This window comes from Bolinopsis microptera, chromosome 11, assembly GCF_026151205.1.
Source record: "Bolinopsis microptera isolate Bmic1 chromosome 11, MBARI_Bmic_1.0, whole genome shotgun sequence".
NCBI lineage: Eukaryota > Metazoa > Ctenophora > Tentaculata > Lobata > Bolinopsidae > Bolinopsis > Bolinopsis microptera.
In genome coordinates, this window is record NC_087082.1 from 8194895 (window position 1) to 8220527 (window position 25633).

At 40.3% G+C, this 25633-nt stretch overlaps 3 protein-coding genes across 4 annotated transcripts in view; 1 reads left to right on the forward strand and 2 right to left on the reverse strand.

Moving 5' to 3' along the window:
• The window catches only part of LOC134823775 (uncharacterized), an 83508-nt gene extending 70788 nt beyond the window's left edge, over positions 1–12720 (forward strand). For both annotated transcript variants that reach the window (XM_063835335.1, XM_063835334.1), the window contains exons 3-6: positions 753–819; positions 1795–1943; positions 2210–2329; positions 12244–12720. In XM_063835335.1, the coding sequence (XP_063691405.1) occupies positions 753–819; positions 1795–1943; positions 2210–2329; positions 12244–12315 (408 nt within the window). In that variant the 3' untranslated portion in view covers positions 12316–12720. The remainder of the gene's footprint in view (positions 1–752; positions 820–1794; positions 1944–2209; positions 2330–12243) is intronic.
• Positions 12721–13261: 541 nt separating this feature from the next.
• LOC134823601 (uncharacterized) lies at positions 13262–16495 on the reverse strand. Its single transcript, XM_063835134.1, has one exon. The coding sequence runs from the start codon at positions 16493–16495 to the stop codon at positions 13262–13264; it is 3234 nt and encodes a 1077-aa protein (XP_063691204.1).
• A 3194-nt stretch (positions 16496–19689) lies between these two features.
• On the reverse strand, positions 19690–24560 carry LOC134823776 (uncharacterized). The gene is made up of 10 exons (XM_063835336.1): positions 24396–24560; positions 24160–24258; positions 22788–22919; positions 22448–22532; positions 22206–22326; positions 21527–21644; positions 21044–21191; positions 20601–20728; positions 20217–20375; positions 19690–19990 (listed from the first exon to the last, which is right to left on the reverse strand). The coding sequence occupies exons 1-10, from the start codon at positions 24506–24508 to the stop codon at positions 19837–19839; spliced, it is 1257 nt and encodes a 418-aa protein (XP_063691406.1). The 5' UTR covers positions 24509–24560; the 3' UTR covers positions 19690–19836.
• Between the last annotated feature and the right edge of the window lie 1073 nt (positions 24561–25633).

Consider the following 25633-nt stretch of genomic DNA (forward strand, 5'->3'; position numbering starts at 1 on the left):
AGGCCTGTCAACAGTCAAGGTCATATTGTACAGTTCAACCGCATTGGCAGATCTTTTGAGAAAGACGAAGGAGCTTAAAAACACGGTTCTCAAAAATGTTTATATGGCACCTGATCGAACCCTGGAGCAGAGAGTAGAACATCGAAAACTGGTAGCAGTGTAGATAGAAAGCTCGAGAAACACCGAACGGACAATATTTTATCAAGAATGGCGTTGTTTGCAGTCAAGCAAAAGCAATAGAAGATATGGACATTGTCTCGACAAGTTCAACAACCGAAAGTAATAGTGCAGGAGTACTAAGAAAAAGGAAAAGAAACCCAGACTACTTTTCCGGCATCACATAGCGTGTAATCAGGATATCTGTCACCAGTAACAACTGACTCATCAGATTGTGATGGATAGACAATTTAAATTTGGTCCCCCTGTAATGAACTTTGTTATTTTAACTGGGTTGATTTCTGAGTCATAACGTTGCTTATCTTTTACAGCAACACATTTTTCTGGTTACATGGCCGATAAGATGTTTGTTAAGTCATCTATATAATAACGGTTTTAATATTATTACATAGCACATTTTAGGATTGAATTAATATTGTTATTAAAATGCTCATGGTAGCCATATGTTTTAGATTTTCATCTTCATCATCATCATACTGTTTAAATCAACAAACTATTACTGTTTAAATCAACAAACTATTGCAGTTTAAATCAACTTACTATTACTATTAACTATTAACCTTTTTATTTTTCAGCTTTTCTCAGTGCTCTCCAGCAGTATAATTAGTTTGTGGAGGGATAGTACTACTTCTGATGGTATAAGTAAGTAGTAATAGTGACTGTAAGTAGTAATAGTGACTGTAAGTAGTAATAGTGACTGTAAGTAGTAATAGTGACTGTAAGTAGTAATAGTGACTGCACTGTAAGTAGTAATAGTGACTGTAGGTAGTAATAGTGACTGTAAGTAGTAATAGTGACTGTAAGTAGTAATAGTGACTGTAAGTAGTAATAGTGACTGTATGTAGTAATAGTGACTGTAAGTAGTAATAGTGACTGTAAGCTATGTTGTAATTATCCATCTTTTCAAAGAAATCTCTTTAGGTAAAACTTCTTAAATGTCACAGAATAACCATCTTGTAACTTGATCCAATTTATGTTTGGCACCCTGGTCATTTGAAACACCCCTAAAAGTTTGTTTTTGACACAAAATTTAAAACTTGAACTGCAATTTCATTTGTGTTTTAGTTACGCATTTGATTTTTTATATGCGAAATGGGGGGGGGGGGGGGGGGGGGGGGGATTACAACTATTGTATTGGAAAAATAAAAAAATACTGACATTAATGGTCGTTGCATTCCCCCCGAAAATCAATACAGCTTTAAAATTTTCGGCGACCTCTTAGCTCACTCACTAGACCCAGTTGGAGTGATTGAACTGCGAGAGAATTAGCCTCATCACTTTTCAAAAAGAACTTTCTTATGTTAGTAAATAAAAGCATTCAACATTAAAACTATCACTAATTGTTAAATATTATAATAAGCGAGACAGGAGTTAGCCTCAATCTCACCTCCAAAACTCATGTCAGGTTAGTATATGATCGTCGACTATTCATAAATACATGTTAGACAGAAACAATTTTAACTTTAAGGGCTTAAAGTTATCTTCCGGTGACAATCTGATAAAGTTAAATTAGGAAATACGTTGTCCATCTCGTGCGAACTTTCCTAATGACCAGGGTCTCGGACCTCGGTGTATTATATCCTACTTACTTGCCTGCTTTAATTAATTTCCTTTCAGAGTTCAGCTTTGGCTATCAGAGACTCCCCAAAGGAAGTTATTTGGGATTTTTGGTGGCAATGACAGTTTGCTTGTTGATTGTAAAAGCAATTGTCTTGTTTCTTAAGCTTATCAGCCTTCAAGAGAAAGTTCCTTACTTCGATGTATTTGTAAGTGATGCTCAATTCGATAAAACATTTTTTTCTGGGCTTTATCCCCTTTACTATGAGTGTGATGTGTTTGCGAGGAAAGCCTAAACGTGCACTGTTGAATAATCAACATGCCCTGCTTGACCTCAAAAGATTTTGACTGCACAAATTTAATCCTCCAAAAATTATAACTTGGTAGTCTCATGACTACACGTGACTACACGTGACTACACGTGACTGCAGGTGACTACAGGTGACTGCAGGTGTTTTACAATCTCACATTTCAGAATCTCTTTCTGAGCGCGGCGATGGTGGCACTGCTTGGACTGGCTTGTATCCTGGGAGTTGTTGTTGTTAACTCGACCACTACTAAACACCGCTCTAAACATACTCTACCCGCGGGAGTGGTAAATATTCATTTTTATACTGTGTAAACAGCTGCTTACTATTTAAAGTTCAGTTACTAAGTTACTAAGTTAAGTTACTTAGTTTCACCACTCAATAAAATTGCAGCCCCCCCCCCCCCCTCCCCCAGATTACTGCTGTAGTTGTATGTTCTTTTTTGGAAAATATTTCGTTTAGAAATAATGAAACGACCAAATGCAGAACTAATCTATTGAATTATATCCACATAGACACTTTAGGCCAGAGGGGGGTAAAAGTCGATTTTCCAGTTTTCACATATTTGATCAGAGCTGCTGGAGACGAACAAGAAGAAAAAAACCGGACCGAAATCTGACCTTGCGTTTTTAAGATATCGCGCGCCAAATATTGAGGTTTACATGTAATTACAAGTAAAGCTTTAACTTAAACTGTAAAAAGTTAAAACGCCCTAAGTTGACAAGACTGGCCACACCCAGAAGCTGAAACTTGGCAGAGGTGTTCCTTTGGGTGTTGCACAAAAACGTTATGTTTTAGAATTTTGATTTTTGCCCTGGTTCTTGAAATATGAGGTTAACTTTACCCCAAATTCGATTAAAAAAAAGTTAACCTCATATTTTAAAAATGAAGGCAAAATTCAAAATTCTACAACATAACATTTTTGCCGAACAACCCAAGGAACACTTGTGCCAAGTTTCAGCTTCCGGATGTGGCCAGTCTTCTCAACTTAGGGACGTTTGTATGAAAAAAACCGTTTCAAGTAAAACGAGTTTTAGTGTTTTTATTTCACTGCCAAAATCTCAAATTGTGCATTATTTTCCGTATTTAGTAGCGTCTCCATACAATTTTTTCCCTACTCTTGCCGAAGGCAAAACGATCGTAGGGAATAAGTAATCGGGTTTGGATATATGAGGTGGCCCGATGGACCTGCGGTGATGACAAAAGTCTGCTCCTTCGCAATATAGACCACTCCCCTATAATTATGTGTATAGGAAGCGTATGTTATGCTGCGCGCGACGCTAGCCATGTGTTAATTGATTACAGTGAAATTCCTCCTTCGCAAAGTTATTTTCCGCAATTTTCTGGATCCATTTATTGTTGATGAGCGGTGCTACATTGGTCAAATAAATCGTCAATTTTTGACGCTACTAAATACGGAAAATAATGCACAATTTGAGATTTTGGCAGTGAAATAAAAACACTAAAACTCGTTTTACTTGAAACTGTTTTTTTCATACAAACGTCCCTAAGTTGAGAAGACTGGCCACATCCGGAAGCTGAAACTTGGCTCAATTATATAAAAAAGTTAAGCAGCTAAAAATATGTGAATAGCAGCAATGTTTTTGTCGTCAAAAATTAAATTGATTTAGAAAATGATATTTTGGTCGAATTTTTTTACCCCTTACCCCCCCCCCCCCCTCCTCTGGCCTAAAGCAAAATTGTAGATCCTCGGGCGAACCATTATGTATGTTGTATGTTTCGGTACAGTACTAATTGTATCACCACCGTGATGCGTGTAGTGCTCCTGTATAATGTGCAGCGGTGTAGTATGTACATTACTAAAACTCAATATTCAGCCTCTATAAACACGAGCCAATTTATTTTGTACAATGTACATTAGAAATACTGTAGTAGTACATATTGTGAATATGTGATGTTGTTTGTACATATTAAAATGTATACTTAAATGATCGACTCTCCAAAAAGAAGCTATATTTGATACTGATACTTTTCTGATTGATGTTGAGAATCAATAATGTTTCATTAAAAGAGCCTGCATTTCATAGTAAAGTAGAAGGCTGAACATTATTTGAGCCTCTCAAAGGTCTATAGAAATTGATAAACAGGGAGCATTGCTAGTAGCACGAGTAGCCGGCTAGTGTCCGGCTAGTAGCCAGTAAATGGTCACTAGCCAGCTAGTAACCGGCTTGTGACCACTTTTTAGATGTGACATGGTTTTGATATGGTTATGACATGGTTATGACATGGTTATGACATGGTTATGACATGGTTATGACATGGTTATGATATGGTTATGACATGGTTATGACATGGTTATGACATGGTTGTGACATGGTTATGACATGGTTGTGACATTACAAGTAATAAACTTGTTACATCACACAATTTCATTTTAACTTTTGTTTATAAGCGTCAACCTACTTTTTTGCACATTATTGTTTAATTAATATATTTTAGCTGTTACCATATACAATATTCAATCATTCAATTACAGCAGGCCTATTCAGCAGTTTACAAATTTATTGAAAGGAAATAAGTACTAGAGTCAGCGACTGCGATTTAATCAGAAGACCAAGTTTGTCACATGAACATCTAGGCAGTGTTTGATTGGTCTAAGCACGTTACCAAACCCCAAAATCTGCTGCTGAGTTGGCTGAGATATTTTAGGAAAATCTCTCAATTTTTGGCCCGTTTAAATCTGGGTGATTATTTGTCACATCAGTATATTTTTTTTCAAATTTACACGTGAGTAAATCCAATTATTCGAGCTAACCTTAACCTCAACCTAAAATAAAATTTGGTGATGTTACAAGTTTATTATTAGTTCATCATTCAGGACGGTGTTTGGATCCGCCCTCGTGTCCATGTTAAAGTGTCCACCCTTTCAGGAAAGTGCCACCCTTGTGTCCTCCACCCTTGTGTCCTCCGCCTTCGTGTCCGGTTCCCATTAGTAACGCAGGCCTATTTATCTCCTGAATTATCGATAATTTCAATCATAGCTGTTAATAACTAGTGTCAGAATCAGTTTGAATGAAGTAGAATAGTAGCTCAATTATTAGATGCAAATTACATGATGGGGTCAACTGTCAAGATTCATATCCACCACAAAATCTGTGTGGCAGAGACCACGTTTCCTTGATTTTTGTATGCGATTTGTATGCGATTTTCACCCCTATATGCGATTTGTGTTCGATTTGGGTTGGGCGTGGCCCCTTGGAGTGACCTAAGTGGTTTGAGAGGTCGAAACTTGGTTTTTATGATGGTTTGGGACAGATACTATTTATTTTACCAATGAAACCATGAACACAAATTGCATATAGGGCAGAGTAAAGATTTTTGACTTGAATTATAACATTTCTGGGGTCGGTTCGACACGTGGATGTGGCTCCAAGTCGGGTTTAAGGTGCTACTGAGTTATTCATATCTTAGTATCTCTAAATACGAGCAGTTTAGGGAGACTTCTAAAATCTTATCCTCGTAAATTCTACAATTATAAATATTGTAACGTACGTGCGACGCGCAAATCGCATACAAAATTGCATACACATTTCAAGGAAACGTCTTCTGGGCACGTTTCCTTGATTTTTGTAGGGGATTTGTAGGGGATTTGACCCTTGTAGGGGATTTATGTTCCGGGGTATTTGGAACATGTTTAGGTGGTTTAATAGTTAGTACCTGACCCAAACCATCAGAAAAATGAAGTTTCGACCTCCCAACCCACTCAAGCCACTCACAGGGGCCACGCCCATCCCAAAATAGCTGAAATCCAGGTAAAATCAAGATTGAAAATCTTTACCCCTGTAGGGGATTTATGTTCCGGGGTATTTGGAACATGTTTAGGTGGTTAAATAGCTAGTACCTGACCCAAATCATCAGAAAAATCATGTTTCGACCTCCCAACTCACTCCGGCCACTCCCAGGGGCCACGCCCATCCCAAAATAGCTGAAATCCAGGTAAAATCAAGATTGAAAATCTTTACCCCTGTAGGGGATTTATGTTCCGGGGTATTTGGAACATGTTTAGGTGGTTAAATAGCTAGTACCTGACCCAAATCATCAGAAAAATCATGTTTCGACCTCCCAACTCACTCCGGCCACTCCCAGGGGCCACGCCCATCCCAAAATAGCTGAAATCCAGGTAAAATCAAGATTGAAAATCTTTACCCCTGTAGGGGATTTATGTTCCGGGGTATTTGGAACATGTTTAGGTGGTTAAATAGCTAGTACCCGACCCAAATCATCAGAAAATCAAGTTTAGACCTCCCAACCCACTCCGACCACTCCCAGGGGCCACACCCATCCCAAAATAGCTGAAATCTAGGTAAAATTAAGATTGAAAATCTTTACCCCTGTAGGGGATTTATGTTCCGGGGTATTTGGAACATGTTTAGGTGGTTAAATAGTTGGTAACTGACCTAAACCATCAGAAAAATCAAGTTTTGACCTACCAACCCACTCAGGCCACTCCCAGGGGCCACGCCCATCCCAAAATAGCTGAAATCCATAAATCCAGACTGAGACTCTTTACCACCGGTTGCGATTTGTGTTTCGGGGTATTCTTTTTGGTATGACTTACTATCACCACTCTTTTGAGGAATATGTTAAATCGAAAAATATTCATGTTCATTTTTTTCGAATGAAGGTTCATTATCGCATTTCTTTGATAGTTTTGATAATCAGATCGAGCAAAATTTTATAGAATTGTATTTGGCCATTCAAATTACGTTAGGTCTGGAAAAATGAGAGTTGTAGCTTCTCAGATCACCGAGATTCGAGGGATATAACTTGTGAACTCGGCTAGTATATATGAAACATTTGTCATGGAGTTGTAGAGGGAGTTATGTGCCTCGCCGGGCTAAAGTAGTGGATGACCTTGCTGTACGGCAAGTTAAACAAGGATCTGAAACTACTAGGTTCCGTACAGACTCAACTCTGCACCCGTGTCAATATGTTCATTATATGCAAGCCTCTTGATTTATAACAAGTTTATTCATTACGTGTGATCAAGTGATTGGATTACCTGTTCAGGTGATTATGTGACCCCGTTAAATTGAAAGGGAACCCAATTAAGGTGTCCTATCACATTATCACCCAATCAATTTTGTTAACGAGATACATAAAATGCTTGATAACTTCGTCATTTTAAATCCGTTTGGCCTCAATTTATAAGATCAGATGCAGCAATTGATTACCTACAGTAAACTGAAATAAATGGGTGTTTAGCATGTTCGGAAAAAACAATATAGGTGATTTAATATTATATAGGTGTGGCCTAGAATATTCAAATTTTCGAACATTGGCGACGGAATCCTCGAATGATTAGTTACAGCAAGCCATCTGCAAAGTTACAGGTCCATAGTATGAAACACGGTGGTGGTTTAAGACCCAACGTATGTAACGTTACTTTTGCCCCACCCCACCCCCTGTAGCTTTTCCGGGTTAGGCTTGGCCCCTGGGAGTGGCCTGAGTGGGTTGGGGGTCGGAACTTGATTTTTCTGATCGTTTGGGACAGGTAATAACTATTAAACCGTGCTAAACATGTTCCAAATACCCTGGAACACAAACCCCCTACAGGGGTAAAGATTTTCAGTTTGGATTTGTAGGGGATATGACACGGATTTCAAATCCCCTACAAATAGTTGCACGCATTGTTCTTAGGAGTAGCCTGAGTGAGTTGGGAGGTCGAAACTTGATTTTTCTGATCGTTTTGGACAGGTACTAACTATTAAACCACCTAAACATGTTCCAAATACCTCGGAACATAAATCCCCTACAGGGGTAAAGATTTTCAATCTTGATTTTACCTGGATTTCAGCTATTTTGGGATGGGCGTGGCCCCTGGGAGTGGCCTGAGTGGGTTGGGAGGTCAAAACTTGATTTTTCTGATGGTTTGGGACAGGTACTAACTACTATTTAAGTAATAATAAAATAGGACCGTGCTTGATGGTGAACACATTGTGGGGATTTTGATGATATCATTTTAAATTTACACTAATTGCACATTAATTAAGATTTAAGAAATTAAAACAGTGATGACTTATGGGCTAGAACATGCTGTGTCGGCCATTATTTCAGGTGCATTTATTTATTATCTTGTTTATATATAGCTAGAAGTATTTGTATCTGGACATTGGTGAGTGAGGGTTGTAGTTTATACTAGAGTTTAAATTAGTGTCTCACTGAATAATTAGCACAATTTTAATACCAACTCAGTACATGATAGAGATAGAGAAAAGAAGCTCAATTCTTATATGAATCAATAATTGAAACCAAGTTTATGTTTTATTAATTTAAAACACAGCATGATTTGTCAGTTAAATTTGTACCAATCAATACTCAATTAACACATAGTCTTTCTTAATGTAAACAATAATGAATCCCAATATATTTAAGAAACAAGAAATAAAACTGTTTAATTATATATCAAAAATGCAGCTTAGTTAGTTATTTAAGTGACAAGTGTGCACATGTAATCAATATTTAATTACATTAATTAATACATATTCATTCTCAATAATGTCTCATGATATTAGCACAGTGTTTGAAATCACCTGATAATAATCGTTCCATCTCTTCTAACGTTATGTCAGGGTGTGAATATAGCAAAACTGTACAGTAAACTCTAGCTCGAGACATGGTTAGGTATAGACCAGGCAGGTCAGTAAAATCTCCAAATTTAACTATACCAATGACAGCTGGCCATTCTCCTGAAGAAGTCTGTGAGCGATATAACAAGGGTATGTTATCCGTAGACTGTTCACTCCTATATTTTGCAACTTTTATTTCTACCATTTGTCTGTCTGTGCTGTTAGATATCACAGCTGTATTTAACGGTGTACTACATTTTCCCGCTGCAGCTTGTCTAACTCTTTATCTAGGTAAGTGTCTATCAAATCAACATCTCCGCTCTTAAAAACATGTATGTTGACTTTCGGTCCACGAATGTAATGACCTGGTGTTTGTTTAACAATGGTTTCATCTGAATAGCTTGATCCTTTTATTTTTGTCATTATTTCTTTTTCTATTTTGTCCCTTATTACTGATAAACTATTCGATATATCGTATGTGTTTCTCAAGTTCTTTGATAGAGTAATTGTGTAAAAGTGGGAATATGATTGTTGTATAGATGAAGGATGTAGTATACAACAACTACCCTGTGCCATGTCATGAACTATCCAGATATAACGGTTGCCCTGATTAACCTCCGGCAAAGAACATAACGTTGTCATAATGTTATTCTTTCCCTCAATGTCATCATAACATGGAATCGCTTGCATATCGTCTAAAAACACATCACAATCTAGATGTGAAGTTATTATTTCTGAAAACCGTTGGCTGATTTCGGAACTCGACAAAAGCTTCAACTTGCCATCGTGCCTCTTATATCTTGGATAATGAATTATGATAACTTGATTATCAGCTAATTTGAAGGATATCATCTCAATAATCTGCAACGTGGTCATCTTATTAATTTCACCCCAGGATTGTGTGTAGTAGCGTACACTCGTTTTTTCAAAAGCAGTTTTAACTTCCTCCACAGCTGGGGTTTGAGCAACGAAAAATATGATTTTTCTATTCGCATCCGACTCAGCACGCTGTACTGCTTTAGCTATCAATATGACACTTTTGCCCGTTCCTGCGGGCCCATTGATAAGAACTAAGCGTTCCTGTAATTGTACGTTTCAATCTGCTTCTTAGTGAGGTTGTTCACTCCTAAGTACTCCTTAATGACGTCTGGGGCTGGAATTACGTTTGGATTATTTTCCCTGAACGTAAAACTTCCAGTGCGCAGTTTTTTATCAATATCCTGTATACACCGTCCCAAACTGCACTTGGATTTATCACAGTGGCCCTTATTATCCGTACACCAAATAGCAAGCAGCATGTTCCTGACTTTATCATGTTTTGCTTGAAAGTCACAGTTCAAAGCTTCTTCCGTGTGAAAATCTGTAACGTTGCCTTTCCACCAAGATGCAAAATCTTCTGTATCTTCTTTGAATATAACCGATGATAGCTGATCAGACTCCAAGGTAAGTTCTGCTCTGGATCCCTTCGTGAAGTTAGGATAAGCTGTAAAGTGGGAGATATTTGTGCTGTTCTCGATGCTTCTGATCAATTTCACTATTCTTTCCCTCTGTTTTTCTGATTTCTTGTATGATCCCTGCAATCCTAACTTATGCTGTTGTTCATCTAATCCAGGATTCTGCTGTTTTGCTTCACTAAAACTTGTCATATTCTTCGCTTCAATGATCACAAAATAGTTCTCTCCTATGATCAAAAAATCGCACTCTCCCTCGCGATTGTTTGGTGTTTTTCGGCAAGCCACACACCCTTTTCTAACATGACTTTTATCGCACAAACGATATTGACGGTGAGTATATTCGAAACTGTGTAGAACTTTTATATCTTCATCTAGTAGCTCCTCCAGTGCTCTATAAACTACAACTTCGGTCTCATAGTCTAACTGACGTTTTTTATCATCTTTAAAACTGGGACCAGGCTCGCCTTCATCTGGGTATACGTCGATATACGTGTGTTGTGGAGCTTTAGGTAGCATGATTGAGCGTGTTTCTGTTGACGTACAATACGTATCGTAGATATCTTTCCCGTTCTTGAGATATTCCTCCATTTTGAGATCTCTGAAATAATTGTGTACCTTTATTTCTTTATTCAAGTTTCGAAACTATGACAATGATATAGCAATATATGAAATTTCATGCACAAGGCTGAAACGAAATACGTGCGGTCGTTAGTTGAGGTACGAAAAAAACTGAAATGATGCATGATTCAACTGTCAAATTTCCACATCTCAAGTTTAAACAACTGCAGCAACAAAGTCAAATCAACAACATACCGAGTGTAGATCGTAAATGAGAGAAGACAGAGAAGTCCAGTATAGACTTAACACAATAAGAGAAAACGCTATGTTCAAAGTATTATGTAAATTATGTTTCATGAGGATATAATATTATGATATATAATCTAATTATATTATCCTTCCTAGATGTTATATATTAGGGTAAGTTTATTACATTACTACTGTAACACAGCATTTACCGCGTCATAAGGTGACTTAACTATTAAACCACTTAAACATGTTCCAAATACCCCGGATCATAAATCCCCTACAGGGGTAAAGATTCTCAGTCTGAATTTGTAGGGGATTTGATACGGATTTCAAATCCCCTACAAATAGTTGCGCATTGTTCTTAGGAGTGGCCTGAGTGGGTTGGGAGGTCGAAACTTGATTTTTCTGATGGTTTGGGACAGGTACTAACTATTTAACTACCTAAACATGTTCCAAATACCCCGGAACATAAATCCCCTACAGGGGTAAAGATTTTCAATCTTGATTTTACCTGGGTTTCAGCTATTTTGGGATGGGCGTGGCCCCTGGCAGTGGCCTGATTGGGTCAGGAGGTCGAAACTTGATTTTTCTGATGGTTTGGGACAGGTACTAACTATTAAACCACCTAAACATGTTCCAAATACCCTGGAACATAAATCCCTACAGGGGTAAAGTTTTTCAGTCTGGATTTGACCTGGATTTCAGCTATTTTGGGATGGTCGTGGCCCCTGGGAGTGGTCTGAGTGGGTCAAGAGGTCGACATTTTGTTTTTCTATTGGTTTTGGGACTGGTACTTCCTATTTAACCACCAAAAAACGTTCCAAATACCCGGCAACACAAATCTCCTACAGGAGTAAAGATTCTCAGTTTGTATTTTTAGGGGACTTCAGCTATTTTGGAATGGACGGCCTAAATGGGGTTGGATGTGTTATTAAGTTATTCAATATATTCATATCTTATTGTCTATAAATACGAGCAGTTTGGTGAGACGGTTACCGTCGTAGATTCTACAATGATAAATATTGTAACGTACGTGTGGCGCGCAAAATCCCCTACAAAAGTCAGGGAAACGTCTTCTGGGCACTGGCGCGCGTACGCCTCGTCAATGTTTTCTGAATATGTAAGCGCTCCGAGGGAAATTACATAGCGCGCGGCGGCGCGCGCACACTTGTCTTGTACCGGTATTTGTAAATGCCTCACAACATGCCAGCCCCCCCCCCCCCCCCCCCCCCCCCCCGGATAACAAAATGAAAATTCTTATATGGATCAGAAACAATGAATACAATAATAAAATCAAATGTAATTAGTTAACCTACTGTACCTAGTAATTAATTACCTCTACTATTACAGGTGTTCGGATGGTTTGCTGTAACTGCGTTAACTGTTGAGACTGTGCTATCATACCTGGAACTTAGAAAGTAAAGAGGAAGTGTATTCTCACAGCTTTACATCGTATTCTCTAGTCTCTACGCTCTCTATATTCTTTATTGCATCTAATGATCTCCACAGTGCTTATCTAGTGACACTTCTGTCAGATCCACTATCGTTTTCGTTATGGGATTGAACTTTTTTAGTGGCTCAGTTGAAAAATCTGGCATTTCTCGAGGTACCAGGCTGTTGGAATGTCAGAAGTAAAATAAGTGTTGAGATTAAAAAGCTTTGATTGAAATTTCACGTTTTACTTTTAGTATCGGGTTTTATATTTCACACTCACGTGATCTCCTTAAATGGGAATCACGTGATATCCTTAAATGGGCATCACGTGATCTCCTTAAATGGGAATCACGTGATTTCTACTGAAGTACTGGATTAAGTGTGTAGCATAGAGTAAAGATACAGTTAAACTGCGAAGGCACAACACCAAACCAACCTTACTCTATCTCCCAAAAACAACCTTCTCCTGGTCAGCCATGTCCCTCATCCTGCACTTGACCCCCGCAGAGGTCACAAGCCCATCGGAGCACAAACGAGCGAGAAACGGGGAAGCCTTAGCTACCGGGCTAAGGACTGCATCACTAGCAGCGAAATACGGATATACCCTCCCTTTTACATGCGTTCAACCGGCACCCGAACCACACGCTGTTTCTTAGACATAACTTCCCACTTACATCAGTGTCTTCTCGCATCAACTGGCATCGGCAAGTGGCGACACTGTGTAGACTCAACCCTGAGCTTGATCAGAATCTTCAGTCACAAACCTGACACCGTTTCGGGGCTTTCATTGCGATACGGTTTTCTGTCAGGTGCCCCAGCAGTCTCTCTTGGACCACCATCTGATCTGACAATCACCCGAGGATACCTGCTAGAGCTCGCGATTTACGACGAGTTAGCTTATGGCACCTCTGGCTGTTAGGTGAAGTCATAAAGCTCAAACAGCTCTCATCTCCCACTCTCTTTTCCTAGACAGCAGATAAATCCATCTTGAACAATGGGCTGCATCCTTCCCACAATCTCTGACCAACTTCTTGAGGGCTCTCCCAGTCAGACCAATCTTCCTTGATGCACACTCCAAACTTGCTGCGACCACACCTCTAGCACCAACCTCAACAGCAAAGCTGAAACATGACCACCCATTAGCTTGTATTTCCGCTTGTAGACTGTTATACCGATCAAGCTTCAGCTCATGGGATGCAGCTATTCTCTCTTCCGACGGTACTGTAAGCTCCCACCAGATTACTCTCTTGGAAGCTTTCGAGAAAAGAACCAAATCTGGTCTTAATCTGGTCGTTGCTATATCCGACGGGAATTTCAGCTGCTCATCCAGGTCTGCTAATACTATCCAATCAGTGGCCCCACTCAGAATCCCAAACTCACTGACTTTCGACCTCTTCACCTCCTTAAACCTCCCTCCTGCTGGAACAAACTCAATGGCTTTCCGAGTGACACAATAGCTCTTCCTCTTGTTGACTCTCCGCTCACAATGGAATTTCACTTGGTCTGCTATTTGTTTAAGCACCTTATCGTGGCGCCATCGGTATCTCCCTTGACTTAGTGCCACAGGACAACCAGCCAGAATATGCGGCACAGTTCCCAACTTGTCACCACACAGCTTGCACATCCCATCCTCATCCTCGCTCCACTTGGATGCTAAAGCTGGTGTAACAAGCGTGCCATACACAGCACTAAGCAGAAAACCGATTAATGAGTCCCCATACTTGAAGAGCGTGTGCCAGCTCATGTCAGTCCTTGTTACCAGCTCTCTCCAATTACCCCACCTGGACTGCATCTCCAACGTACCCAACTGCACCTCTCTTTCCTTCCTGATGTTCTCCTTAACCCTATCCAACACCTCCCTCTGCTGCTCCTTTTCTGACATCTTCTCCCAGGGCTTCTTCCAATCACCGAAACCAATTCCCGCTCTACTAAGAGGTTGCACCATACCTCGCACTGACTCACACACCAAGTCTCTTTCAGCTTCGTGAAGCTGAGCATCTGCCTTCCAAACTCTCCCAGACCGCACCTGGGGTTGCACCGCTCTGATCAAAGCATCCTGAGATGTTTGATATGACTGCAAGAGACGGCACTTTTCTACTTTCCAAGTGTCGGTTAGGCTGTCGATGGGGAGAGCAACACTGGATGAATGACTAAACAGGCAAGAGCTACTAAGCGTGTGTCCCACTCCTAGCCATTTTCTGAGATGACTGTTAGTTGTTTGCTCCCAGCGAGAAACAGTGCTGATCGGGATATCATAAATGGCAAGTGGCCACTTCATCTTTGGAAGGACCATATACTGATACCCCCAACATTTCTGCAGGCCGGTGAGGGAGCTAAGATCGAGTCTACTGAGGTATGTAACAAGATCCTCGTGTGTTTTCTCGATTATAGCTTTGTCCTTTCCTTCTGCCCGAATCCACCTCCCTAGAAACTTGATTGGTTTCTCAGATACATTCGGGATCACCTCCCCGCTAAGCTGCAACCTCGCCTGACTACCTTCTGAACTCTCTACAACCCACTCCACTGTCACTCCCTTCTGGTAGACTAGTGCCCTAGACTTAGACGACTTAAGCTTGAACCTTGACCACACAACGAACTCCTGATAAACATCAAGCAGGGTTTGCATATCTACCATTTTAGCCGTGGTAAGGCAGCTATCATCCATAAACAGCTTAAGGGGTGGTATAGCTGTTCCATCCTTAATGTACTCGACACTCCTGGGTACCTTCATCTTCAAGTACTCGTCAGAAAGGTTCATGCATAGCACAAACAAGATCACCGAGATGACACAGCCCATAAATATTCCTATCTCGAACTGCTGCCACTCTGATGTCACTGTTTTAGAGGAGAATCTTCCGTAAACCTCCGAGAAGTATTTGATTACGATGTTGATAACTTTCTCGGGGATATGATAGAAGCGGAGTGCTTTCACAATAAGTAAATGTGGAACAGCCCCGTAAGCATTCGCCAAGTCTAACCAGACAACACTCAGATCCTTTCTCTTAACTCTAGCATCTTTGAGCACCTCCCACATAGCTCCAAAGTGCTCTGTACATCCGTGTACACCAGGAACTCCACCCTTCTGCACAGAGAGATCCACATACCCGTTAGCGACAACAAAGTTGGTTAATCTTTTCGCCAACACAGCGAGGTATATCTTCCCCTGAATGTTTCCTAGCGATATAGGCCGTCCTGTGCTGGGTCCAAAATCTCCATCCGCCTTAGGAATGTAGATCCCTTCAAAGTACCTACAGTTGTCTGGGTACTCCTCAGCCTTGTAGCCTCCTCTCAGCACATGCCACAAGTTCTGAGATATTCCTGGACACCTCTTGTACACCGTATACGGGATGCCGTTGTTACCAGGTGAACTCTTACCTCTGGCTTTCTTAACAACCTCGTCGAACTCCTTCTTGGTTATATTCCTGATGTCAAACCCCACAGTTGGGCTAGGAGCTGCCTCAGGTAACCCATTCAGAACGCCAAGAGGAACTGCCCGACTGGCATCACTATACGTATTAGACAGGTGGTTGTCTAACTCCTCCTTACTACACTTTAACTCTCCCACAGGGCTTGGTTCAAGAATACCTTTAATAGCCTTGAAAGGATCTCGAGTAAACCCACCTCTCTGTCTCCTCACTTCTCTCTGCTTCTTCCTCCTTGCCTCTGCTCTTCTCAACTTACACAGCTTCTCTGCCAGGCCTCTAAGCAAAGCATTGAAACCATCCTTTACAGACTGGGAACAAGCTTTCCTGGCTTTCCTCCTCAGCACTCTCCTCTCAATGACCAACTTATCAATCTCCTCCTGTCTCCTGTTGGCAAACCTGAGACCTTTACCTGACTCTGCACCATCAATCACGAGCCCAAACCATTTCACACCATCATCATACACCGTGTCGCAATGGCTCACCATCTTCTCCTGGAATGGCTTCCCCTTCTGCTCCTGTCTCACTCTCTTACTAACACTCACATCAAACTCTACCCACCTCTCATCCTTTGCGGCCGGCCACTTCACCTTGGGCTTCTTAGGGGCAGGTGGGTCAATAGAAGAACTCTTTGAAAGAAGGGCCTGGATATCCCTGGCACTGTGGTTATCGTCCTGGCCAGGTACCTCCACCGAACTTACAGATGCAACATCTAACGGTTGCTCCCCTTCCCAAGAGCACTTCATCCTTCCTCGATGAATGTTCCTACCCCTTTCCGTTGTAAAGCGTCGACCACACACGCAGCTAAACTCCTCTGCTACATCAGAATCAGGGGTCGAGAGTTCTCGACTGTTTGTATAAGTCCTTTTCTGATTCGTGGCAGGACGTGGTGGGTGTCCACAAAGCCTTTATTTTCACCCGGGCAACTCGTCCCTAAATAGGGACTCCCGGAACCTTAGAGAGGCAGGAGGCGCAGGACCGATGTGGACTGAGGTCTCCGCTCGTTAAAACCCCATCACACCTCTCTATTGCAGTAACCGCTGCAGGCACGGATCTCAACCCAACCCAGAAGCCAATTCCAAGCGTAGCATCTGTTCAAATCAGGTGGGCCTTACCCCACGGTAGCTGGCCAATCCCAGCAGTATCATAAAGTAGCATAGAGTAAAGATACAGTTAAACTGCGAAGGCACAACACCAAACCAACCTTACTCTATCTCCCAAAAACAACCTTCTCCTGGTCAGCCATGTCCCTCATCCTGCACTTGACCCCCGCAGAGGTCACAAGCCCATCGGAGCACAAACGAGCGAGAAACGGGGAAGCCTTAGCTACCGGGCTAAGGACTGCATCACTAGCAGCGAAATACGGATATACCCTCCCTTTTACATGCGTTCAACCGGCACCCGAACCACACGCTGTTTCTTAGACATAACTTCCCACTTACATCAGTGTCTTCTCGCATCAACTGGCATCGGCAAGTGGCGACACTGTGTAGACTCAACCCTGAGCTTGATCAGAATCTTCAGTCACAAACCTGACACCGTTTCGGGGCTTTCATTGCGATAACGGTTTTCTGTCAGGTGCCCCAGCAGTCTCTCTTGGACCACCATCTGATCTGACAATCACCCGAGGATACCTGCTAGAGCTCGCGATTTACGACGAGTTAGCTTATGGCACCTCTGGCTGTTAGGTGAAGTCATAAAGCTCAAACAGCTCTCATCTCCCACTCTCTTTTCCTAGACAGCAGATAAATCCATCTTGAACAATGGGCTGCATCCTTCCCACAATCTCTGACCAACTTCTTGAGGGCTCTCCCAGTCAGACCAATCTTCCTTGATGCACACTCCAAACTTGCTGCGACCACACCTCTAGCACCAACCTCAACAGCAAAGCTGAAACATGACCACCCATTAGCTTGTATTTCCGCTTGTAGACTGTTATACCGATCAAGCTTCAGCTCATGGGATGCAGCTATTCTCTCTTCCGACGGTACTGTAAGCTCCCACCAGATTACTCTCTTGGAAGCTTTCGAGAAAAGAACCAAATCTGGTCTTAATCTGGTCGTTGCTATATCCGACGGGAATTTCCGCGCACACTTGTCTTGTACCGGTATTTGTAAATGCCTCACAACATGCCAGCCCCCCCCCCCCCCCCCCCCCCCCCCCCGGATAACAAAATGAAAATTCTTATATGGATCAGAAACAATGAATACAATAATAAAATCAAATGTAATTAGTTAACCTACTGTACCTAGTAATTAATTACCTCTACTATTACAGGTGTTCGGATGGTTTGCTGTAACTGCGTTAACTGTTGAGACTGTGCTATCATACCTGGAACTTAGAAAGTAAAGAGGAAGTGTATTCTCACAGCATTACATCGTATTCTCTAGTCTCTACGCTCTCTATATTCTTTATTGCATCTAATGATCTCCACAGTGCTTATCTAGTGACACTTCTGTCAGATCCACTATCGTTTTCGTTATGGGATTGAACTTTTTTAGTGGCTCAGTTGAAAAATCTGGCATTTCTCGAGGTACCAGGCTGTTGGAATGTCAGAAGTAAAATAAGTGTTGAGATTAAAAAGCTTTGATTGAAATTTCACGTTTTACTTTTAGTATCGGGTTTTATATTTCACACTCACGTGATCTCCTTAAATGGGAATCACGTGATATCCTTAAATGGGCATCACGTGATCTCCTTAAATGGGAATCACGTGATTTCTACTGAAGTACTGGATTAAGTGTGTAGCATAGAGTAAAGATACAGTTAAACTGCGAAGGCACAACACCAAACCAACCTTACAGTGGTGTGCCCACCTATGAGTGAAATTGAAACGTAGCGCGCCTGAAACGTCGCGCGCCTGAAACGTCGCGCGCCTGAAAGCATGACAATGTCAGCCGCGCCGAAAGCTTTCATAAGGTTTCAGTAATCGCGTCTGCGGCAAATTAGAAAATTTTTAAAAATTTGCCAGTATTTGCCACAATTTGGCGGGACTGGAATATGATGCATTGGTTCGGTTAAAAAAACACCAGATATAATGATAACAAGATTAACGGTGACTGAAATATGGCGAAACTTGTTTAGCCCACAGCTATTGAAAATGTAGAGTTTACGAAGCTTGATGACTTAATGATAACACAATTCTTTTAGGCAGATAAAGATATTAAATCAAATACATGAAAACATAGCACGGCATGATAATCGAATGAAAATTATGTTGACCATCAGTCTTAGTGCCATGTCCGCAAGTGTACTTGTCCCCTTTTGAATCCATGAGCTATTGGGACATTAGCGGACATGGTTTTTGGGACATTAGCGAAACTAGAGTTAACGAAGCTCAAGTTACCGAAGCTTGATGACTAAATGATAACACAATTCTTTTAGGCAGATAAAGATATTAAATCAAATACGTGAAAACATAGCACAGTATGATAAATAAATGAACATTATTCTTAGTTTATTCCTTTTGTGTGAATAAGATCACCGTAGCAGACAGCAGTTCACGCAACATTGGCCGTGTGGACTGCTTGTCACTTGCGGAGGACATTTAAAAAACACGTTCTAGAAAAGTACACGTGTTAGTCAAAACAATACATGCACGTATTACAAAAATAATTACAAGTGTAAAATTACCAATCTTTAAAAATACACGTGTTACAAATACAATTACACGTGTAACAAAATACTGAGCACATATCAGGCCATATATTTGCTTAAATTTGAAGTGAGTTAAGTTTTAGAACCCTTTAAAAGCAACTCTAAAATTCAAATTCTTACCATTCTGAGAGGATTGGATGCTAAAACGATGAGTATCGTTGATCAGGAGCTCTATTTATCAGGTTTTATAAAAACGCCAATAGAAAAATGCGAAGATTTTTTATAGGGTCTCCCAGGAGATTCTATGTACTTCCAAAAGTATACATCCATTTTTTTCCAGGTGTATTCGAGGAAATGTCTAAGCTTGTTATGTATGCAGTTTCATTGACCTAATACAAATGATGGAATTTAAGTGAATTTAATCTGGCGGGTGGTGTTTCTTTTATGCAGATAAAGAGCTGAGTTGTGGTCTAAGATGGGAAGCCATAACTTATCTCTGGATCTCAATCGGGTTGACATAATTAAAATAATAGTGCAATCTTGTCCTTGTCCTCTCCCCAGAATCCACAAGATGGTTAGGAGAATCGTCGAGGGACAAGCTGCGTCCGAAGAGCTCCGAAGGAGGGGTTTCAATCAGTTCCAGCCTGAAATGAACAGTTTTCACAGACTCTGCATCATATACAATTAATAATAAAGCTGGACTAGCTGGACCTGTTCTTATGATAAAATTAATTAAAAATAAACCATGTTCCCCACTTGGAAACGATGTCACAGACAACAGCCACAATTTAACGGTAAACATTCTTCACTAAATAACTGACCCAGTTTTAACAAATTCGAGTCATGAGGAGGAGACTGAATCTTACTTACTCGTCTGCGTCGTCCAAGCGTGATATCCGCAAGAAATTGTGCAGATGCACACAGCTTTTCAGAATCAGCCTAGTCACCTCCTCATTTGTGGTCAGGTGACTCAGGATCTTCCATTTCCTTGATAGGTGTCCGAAGACGCACTCTATGACCATCCTGCCTCTGAAACAGTGTACAATTCAATCTACATAAGGTTCTACAAAAGTTTTCAGTTTTGCGATGATCACTTTACAGGAAAATACAGGAAAACAGCTCAAAGAGCACAAACGGTAATTCTTGATCAATTCATACAAAAACAATCATGACTGTCTAATCTAATTAGATGTAGTTTTCTGAATTGTCGAGGCTACAATTTATTTATTTATTTAATTCGTGACGTTCCAGTACCTGGATAACCTATAGTTTGTCATCCGCTGAGATTTTGACACCTTCCCCCTGTACGGCTTCATACAATGAGCATGAAGGGGAAAGGCATCGTCACCGACAATGTAGTAATTGACTCTACCAAGTCGCTCCTGAAAAGAAGACGTAAACATTATATTAATTAAGTATCTTACAGCCTAGATAACATATGAGCTCATATTTTTATGTCCTAAAGGATGCAGACCAATGGCGCTGTTTTTAGCGCCCAGAACCACTCTCCAATCAAGGCCCCCCATCAAAGTCCGAAAGCGGGGTTAAATTAAATCTTTCTATGAACACACCCTGTTCCATTGTTAAAACGGTAATCATGTTCAAGGGCTGGGATTCCGGGTAAAGTATTTACTGAGTTAATGAAGCCTCGAGCATTTGGTATTCACGAGTGTTCGCATATTATCATCAGTTCTTACCTGATCATCATTCGGCAGAATCTCAGCAGCAGGTATAAAACCCCGTTCTAGGAATTCTCCGGAGGCCAGTCCTCGTCCCAGTCTGTCCTCTGACCAGATTCCTCCGTCTGATCGACCGCCAAAGCTTCCAACGTTAAAATGACGGATTCTGAATAAGTAATTGTAGTAAAGAAGTTAGAGAATGATGTTAGCATTTAAGTTACATCTCTCATAGATCGCCCGCAATCCTCGCAAGTTTTAACTCCAATCTACCCATTCCTGTTTTTTGCAGAATGCAGCAATTTTTATTGAAAGCATGCAAAAAACGATATTCATGAGCGGTACATATGATATTGTTTTAAGATTACATATCTCATTTCAATAAGTTAGTAGGAATCTGGCTACATAATCTTGGTTGAAGAGGAGAAGTGACAATGTTCTTCACTACACTAGCATTTAAGTTGAACCATTTTTTTAAAGATGACATGTGAAAATAGCACTTACATATAATCAGCGTCACACACTGCGAGGAGAATAACAGACGGCCATCCGTGATAATTAATCGTGTAACTTCCAGTTTTCCCAAATTTTGTAATGAAGCAATGCTTGCCGTCCACTGCCCCTGAAATGACATGTGTAAATGCCTCTTCTGTCTCAGGACAGACGAGGATAATAAAATTGGTCGGCTCTGAATGTTTAAATCATACTCCTAAAATTTATGCTACTCAAAAACATCGAAATTTAATTCGTGAATTTTTGAAACTGTGGCGAACCTTAACTAGGCTAAGTTTCGGATTTCTGTGTGTGAAATGCCACCCTGTGGCGTATAGTTTTTGCCTGCTTTCAGAATGATCCAATAAAAACTGTACGAGGAGAGCATTTGAAGTTTGAAAAATGGTCGTTTCGGGAAGTCAAGATTAAAAACTTCCCATAGTTACTGTAGAATTGCATAATATGAGCAATGATCTTCAAACTGCAACAAATATCGTTTGATCTCACTCTATTCCTCTCTTCTTTAAGGAAACGCTATAGCATCAATTTCCATGATTCACCAACTCGAGACCCTCAGCTCCCGGCGTCCAATCAAAGATAATTATATATATATATATCAACGTCAATAGATCGCCTCCCCCCTCCCCATCCCAAGATGCCTCCCCACCGTTCAGTCAGACTTTTTCATTACCAATGCAGTGCGGCAGCTGCCATCTTTCATGGAATCTCTGAGCAATTTTTTTCCAACATTCAGTCGACCGTGGACGAAAATCTGCGTGTTCAGCCAGGCAGACAGAGATGGCCGTTGTCACCTGAAATACAATTTTTACTTGATATAATAGACTTCTGTTCCTGAGGTATACCTGGTGATAAGTAAACTCAAAGTGTCAGTGGCTCAATGAATCTATAGAATAAGCAACTAAGCGCACCAACCTTCTTTATTATCCTACACACTCTGCACCGGGATAGTACAAACTGGTTCGCCAGATACCCTTGCGCACACCCAGACTTCAGGTAGCTGTGGTGTTAACTTCAATTAGTGATGTAAAAAGTGATATTCCACATTTACATTATAACTCTTATATATATATATATATATATAATGTAGTATTGAATGTAGATAAGAAATAATTCGACTTTTCATCTCTCTACAGAAATTTAAAGTTCAAACAACTGAAAAGTTGAGAAATTTCTCATAACGATTGACGACAGAGATAATTCCGTCATTTATAAATATTCATCCAAGATTCTACCCTATATTGTCCTGTCCAACCTTAGGGTTAAAATGAGCTGCTCTCTAGCTGAGATTGACGTACTTTTCCGGTTGAACTTCTTTGGTTCTAGAAGCGGTCGAACTTTCATGAAAAGTGAATGATACTCTGATCTCGTCATACCAAATTGACTCCTGCCGGGCATCATCATTAAAATCTATCGATGGATCAAAATCTCTGGCTTATCGATTTAAAAATGGACAAGGAAATTAGCGGATATTACTATTTAATCAAGTTATGAGATCACTGATCCTTGTATAATATCATTATACTACATTATACATAGTATAAATTTTACTAACTGCATTTAGCTAGTTTATAGTAAATACACACGATCGCAGAATAGAGGAGCACAATTGGGCTCTTTGTTCTGCGACCGTGTTTCCTTGGTGGGCCGACAGGTTTTTGTTGTGTAGTAGTGCTGGGGAAAAAACACGCTTTAACTATGATCAATGAGAGTAAACATTTTTAATTCTTGACCTTAGTGCCACAGTTTCTGTGGTAAAAACAAATTTATAGTTAAACGTTATATATCGTAGAAGGGCATGATTTACTCACATCACTAAGCATCTGGATGGATTATTAGCACACAAGGATAAACATGACCACCAGCTATACCACGTAACCATAGCTCCGAAAGAAATAAATTGCTCTACATAGAAACATCTGGTTATTCTAGCCTGATCCTATCACATTGTAGTCCCCAGGGGTTCGGTAACAGGCAACTGGGACCTGGGTCCTTTTACCAGCCACAATAACATTGGTCATGCCAGTACTGTCATAAACTGTAACCAACTATTAAAAATTAGTTATCTTTAGCTTAATTTTAAATTTTAAGTCATAGAGCAATCTTCTTAATTTTAAAATTTTTAAGAATAATATTTTACCCTAACTATGACGTGGTGGCACAATCATTATTCCACAATTTGTATTTCTCTAGATATCTCCAAGAATTATGTAAATATTAAGGCTCGCTAATATCATAGATATATATATAATAAGGCATGTCTTCTCCTTGCCACTAATTTTCCAAAAACTATGTCCACTAATATTCCAATAGCTCATGGATTCGAAAATGGACAGGACACCCCCAATCATACTAGGTTGAGCGATGAAAACATGATGTGGCATAAACTCATTTCGACTAGGCATTTCGTATTGTAAGATGGTAAATTAATCCGCAAATACACAACTCATTTCTTAAGCATGAGAGCGTTGCTAATCATGTAGGTTACCGGTAATGTTGCCTAAATATTGTGTAAGTCTGCTGTGTAAAATTTGACTTAATTTAATTATTTAGTTATTTAAACCCTTTAAACAAAATATTGAATTAAATTGAATTGAATATAATATATATTGCCAGAATTTACTTACTTGTACATTTCTGTTGTCCCATATTTTAAGAGACGGTTGATCTGAGTATTATAGGCTCCGAATTCCTTACGTCCTTGGTAGTAGTACTTTACAGGTGCTCTATAATACAATATAGAATGTCAACAGCTTTTTTTTTAAATTGTCACAAGGAAACACGATCAAGCGAACCTTGGCCCTTTAAATTATGGAAAAGTCAGACAATTCAAAATAAAAAGTTTGTAAATCACAATACTCGCCTTTTTGCACAGCGATAACTTATTGTACTGTAAACTGCTTTTCTTGATATTAACCGAGCTAGATGAATCAGCTTCCCAAGCAGCAGCCCACATCTCCTTTTCGTCATCACCATCCTAACGTCAAAATCTCCTTTTCGTCATTACCATCCTAAAGTCAAAATCTCCTTTTCGTCAAAATTTTCGATGTGAATACATAGAACATGATAATTAGATTAGATTATGATGAAAATCTTTTAAACATACTGGCTACAAAAAGCATTTTAGTAGTCCGAAGCTGTTCCAACATAAATTGAAACTGAGGTAAAAAGATGCCTAGCATCAAGTTAAATTTTAAAGCAATGTCAATGGCGGGCCAAAAGGGGCACGAGGCCCTGGCCAGTAAGAAGCTCAAGAAGACTCTAAAGCCAAAGAAGAACTCTGTTATACTTCCTGTATTTGAAGACGGCTCGTGTAAACAGTGTGGGAGTAATGACACTGTGAATGAATCGATTATCTGTAATGTCTGTGATGGGATGTTTCACTCCGCTTGTCACAGAAAAACCGGTGTTCAATTTCCTGACTCCATTTGTACAAATACCTTCCGTGCTAAGGTGAGACCTATGATTGCAGATCAAGCTCGTTGGGGTTATTTTCTATTCGTATGTGAAGATTGCATTTCACTGGTAGATGACACCCGTTCTTCCAAAAACGTTTCTCCACCTGGTCCACCTGTACCATCTGTGGTAGATGCTCCTAAGTCCAACCCTGTGATGAGTCATGATAATGGTGATAATGAAGCTCCTGATATTCTCTCCAAAGTTGAGCATCTGATGAGGGCAAACAACTCTGCCCTTCTGGAATCATTTCGTGAGGAAATGCATAGCATTATTGTCGACAAGCTTGCTCTATGTGCTCCAGAACATTTGCAGGAAGAGCAAGTTTCTAATGTTAACAAAGAAAACTTGCAATCCCGGTCTCCAAGTGCACTGTCCTCTTACAGCAATTTTTCTGCAGCTCTTGTAGGTGGTGCTAGTTCTCCTCAGCCAAGAAAAGTGTCAGCTAACATAAATCAAATTGGCAAGGAAAGTAAAGAGATATTGGTGCTAGATAGTCCCTTTCCTTCTGCTGATATTTCATCTGCTCCAGATGTTCTATCTGAGTTGCTCTATGACACACGATTGATTGCTATGAAAACTAGCCTACTAGATTCACACAAGAAGATAACGCTAGTTTTTCCATCTTCATCTGATAGGCTGAAG

Coding starts and splice junctions, on each gene's coding strand:
- LOC134823601 (XM_063835134.1), bottom strand. CDS start 16,495: ATGAAGTGCTCTTGGGAAGGGGAGCAACCGTTAGATGTTGCATCTGTA.
- LOC134823776 (XM_063835336.1), bottom strand. CDS start 24,508: ATGGTGATGACGAAAAGGAGATGTGGGCTGCTGCTTGGGAAGCTGATT. Junction 21,192..21,526: donor GTGTGTGACGCTGATTATAT/GTAAGTGCTATT, acceptor TTACTTATTCAG/AATCCGTCATTTTAACGTTG. Junction 20,729..21,043: donor TTCTGCCGAATGATGATCAG/GTAAGAACTGAT, acceptor TCTTCTTTTCAG/GAGCGACTTGGTAGAGTCAA.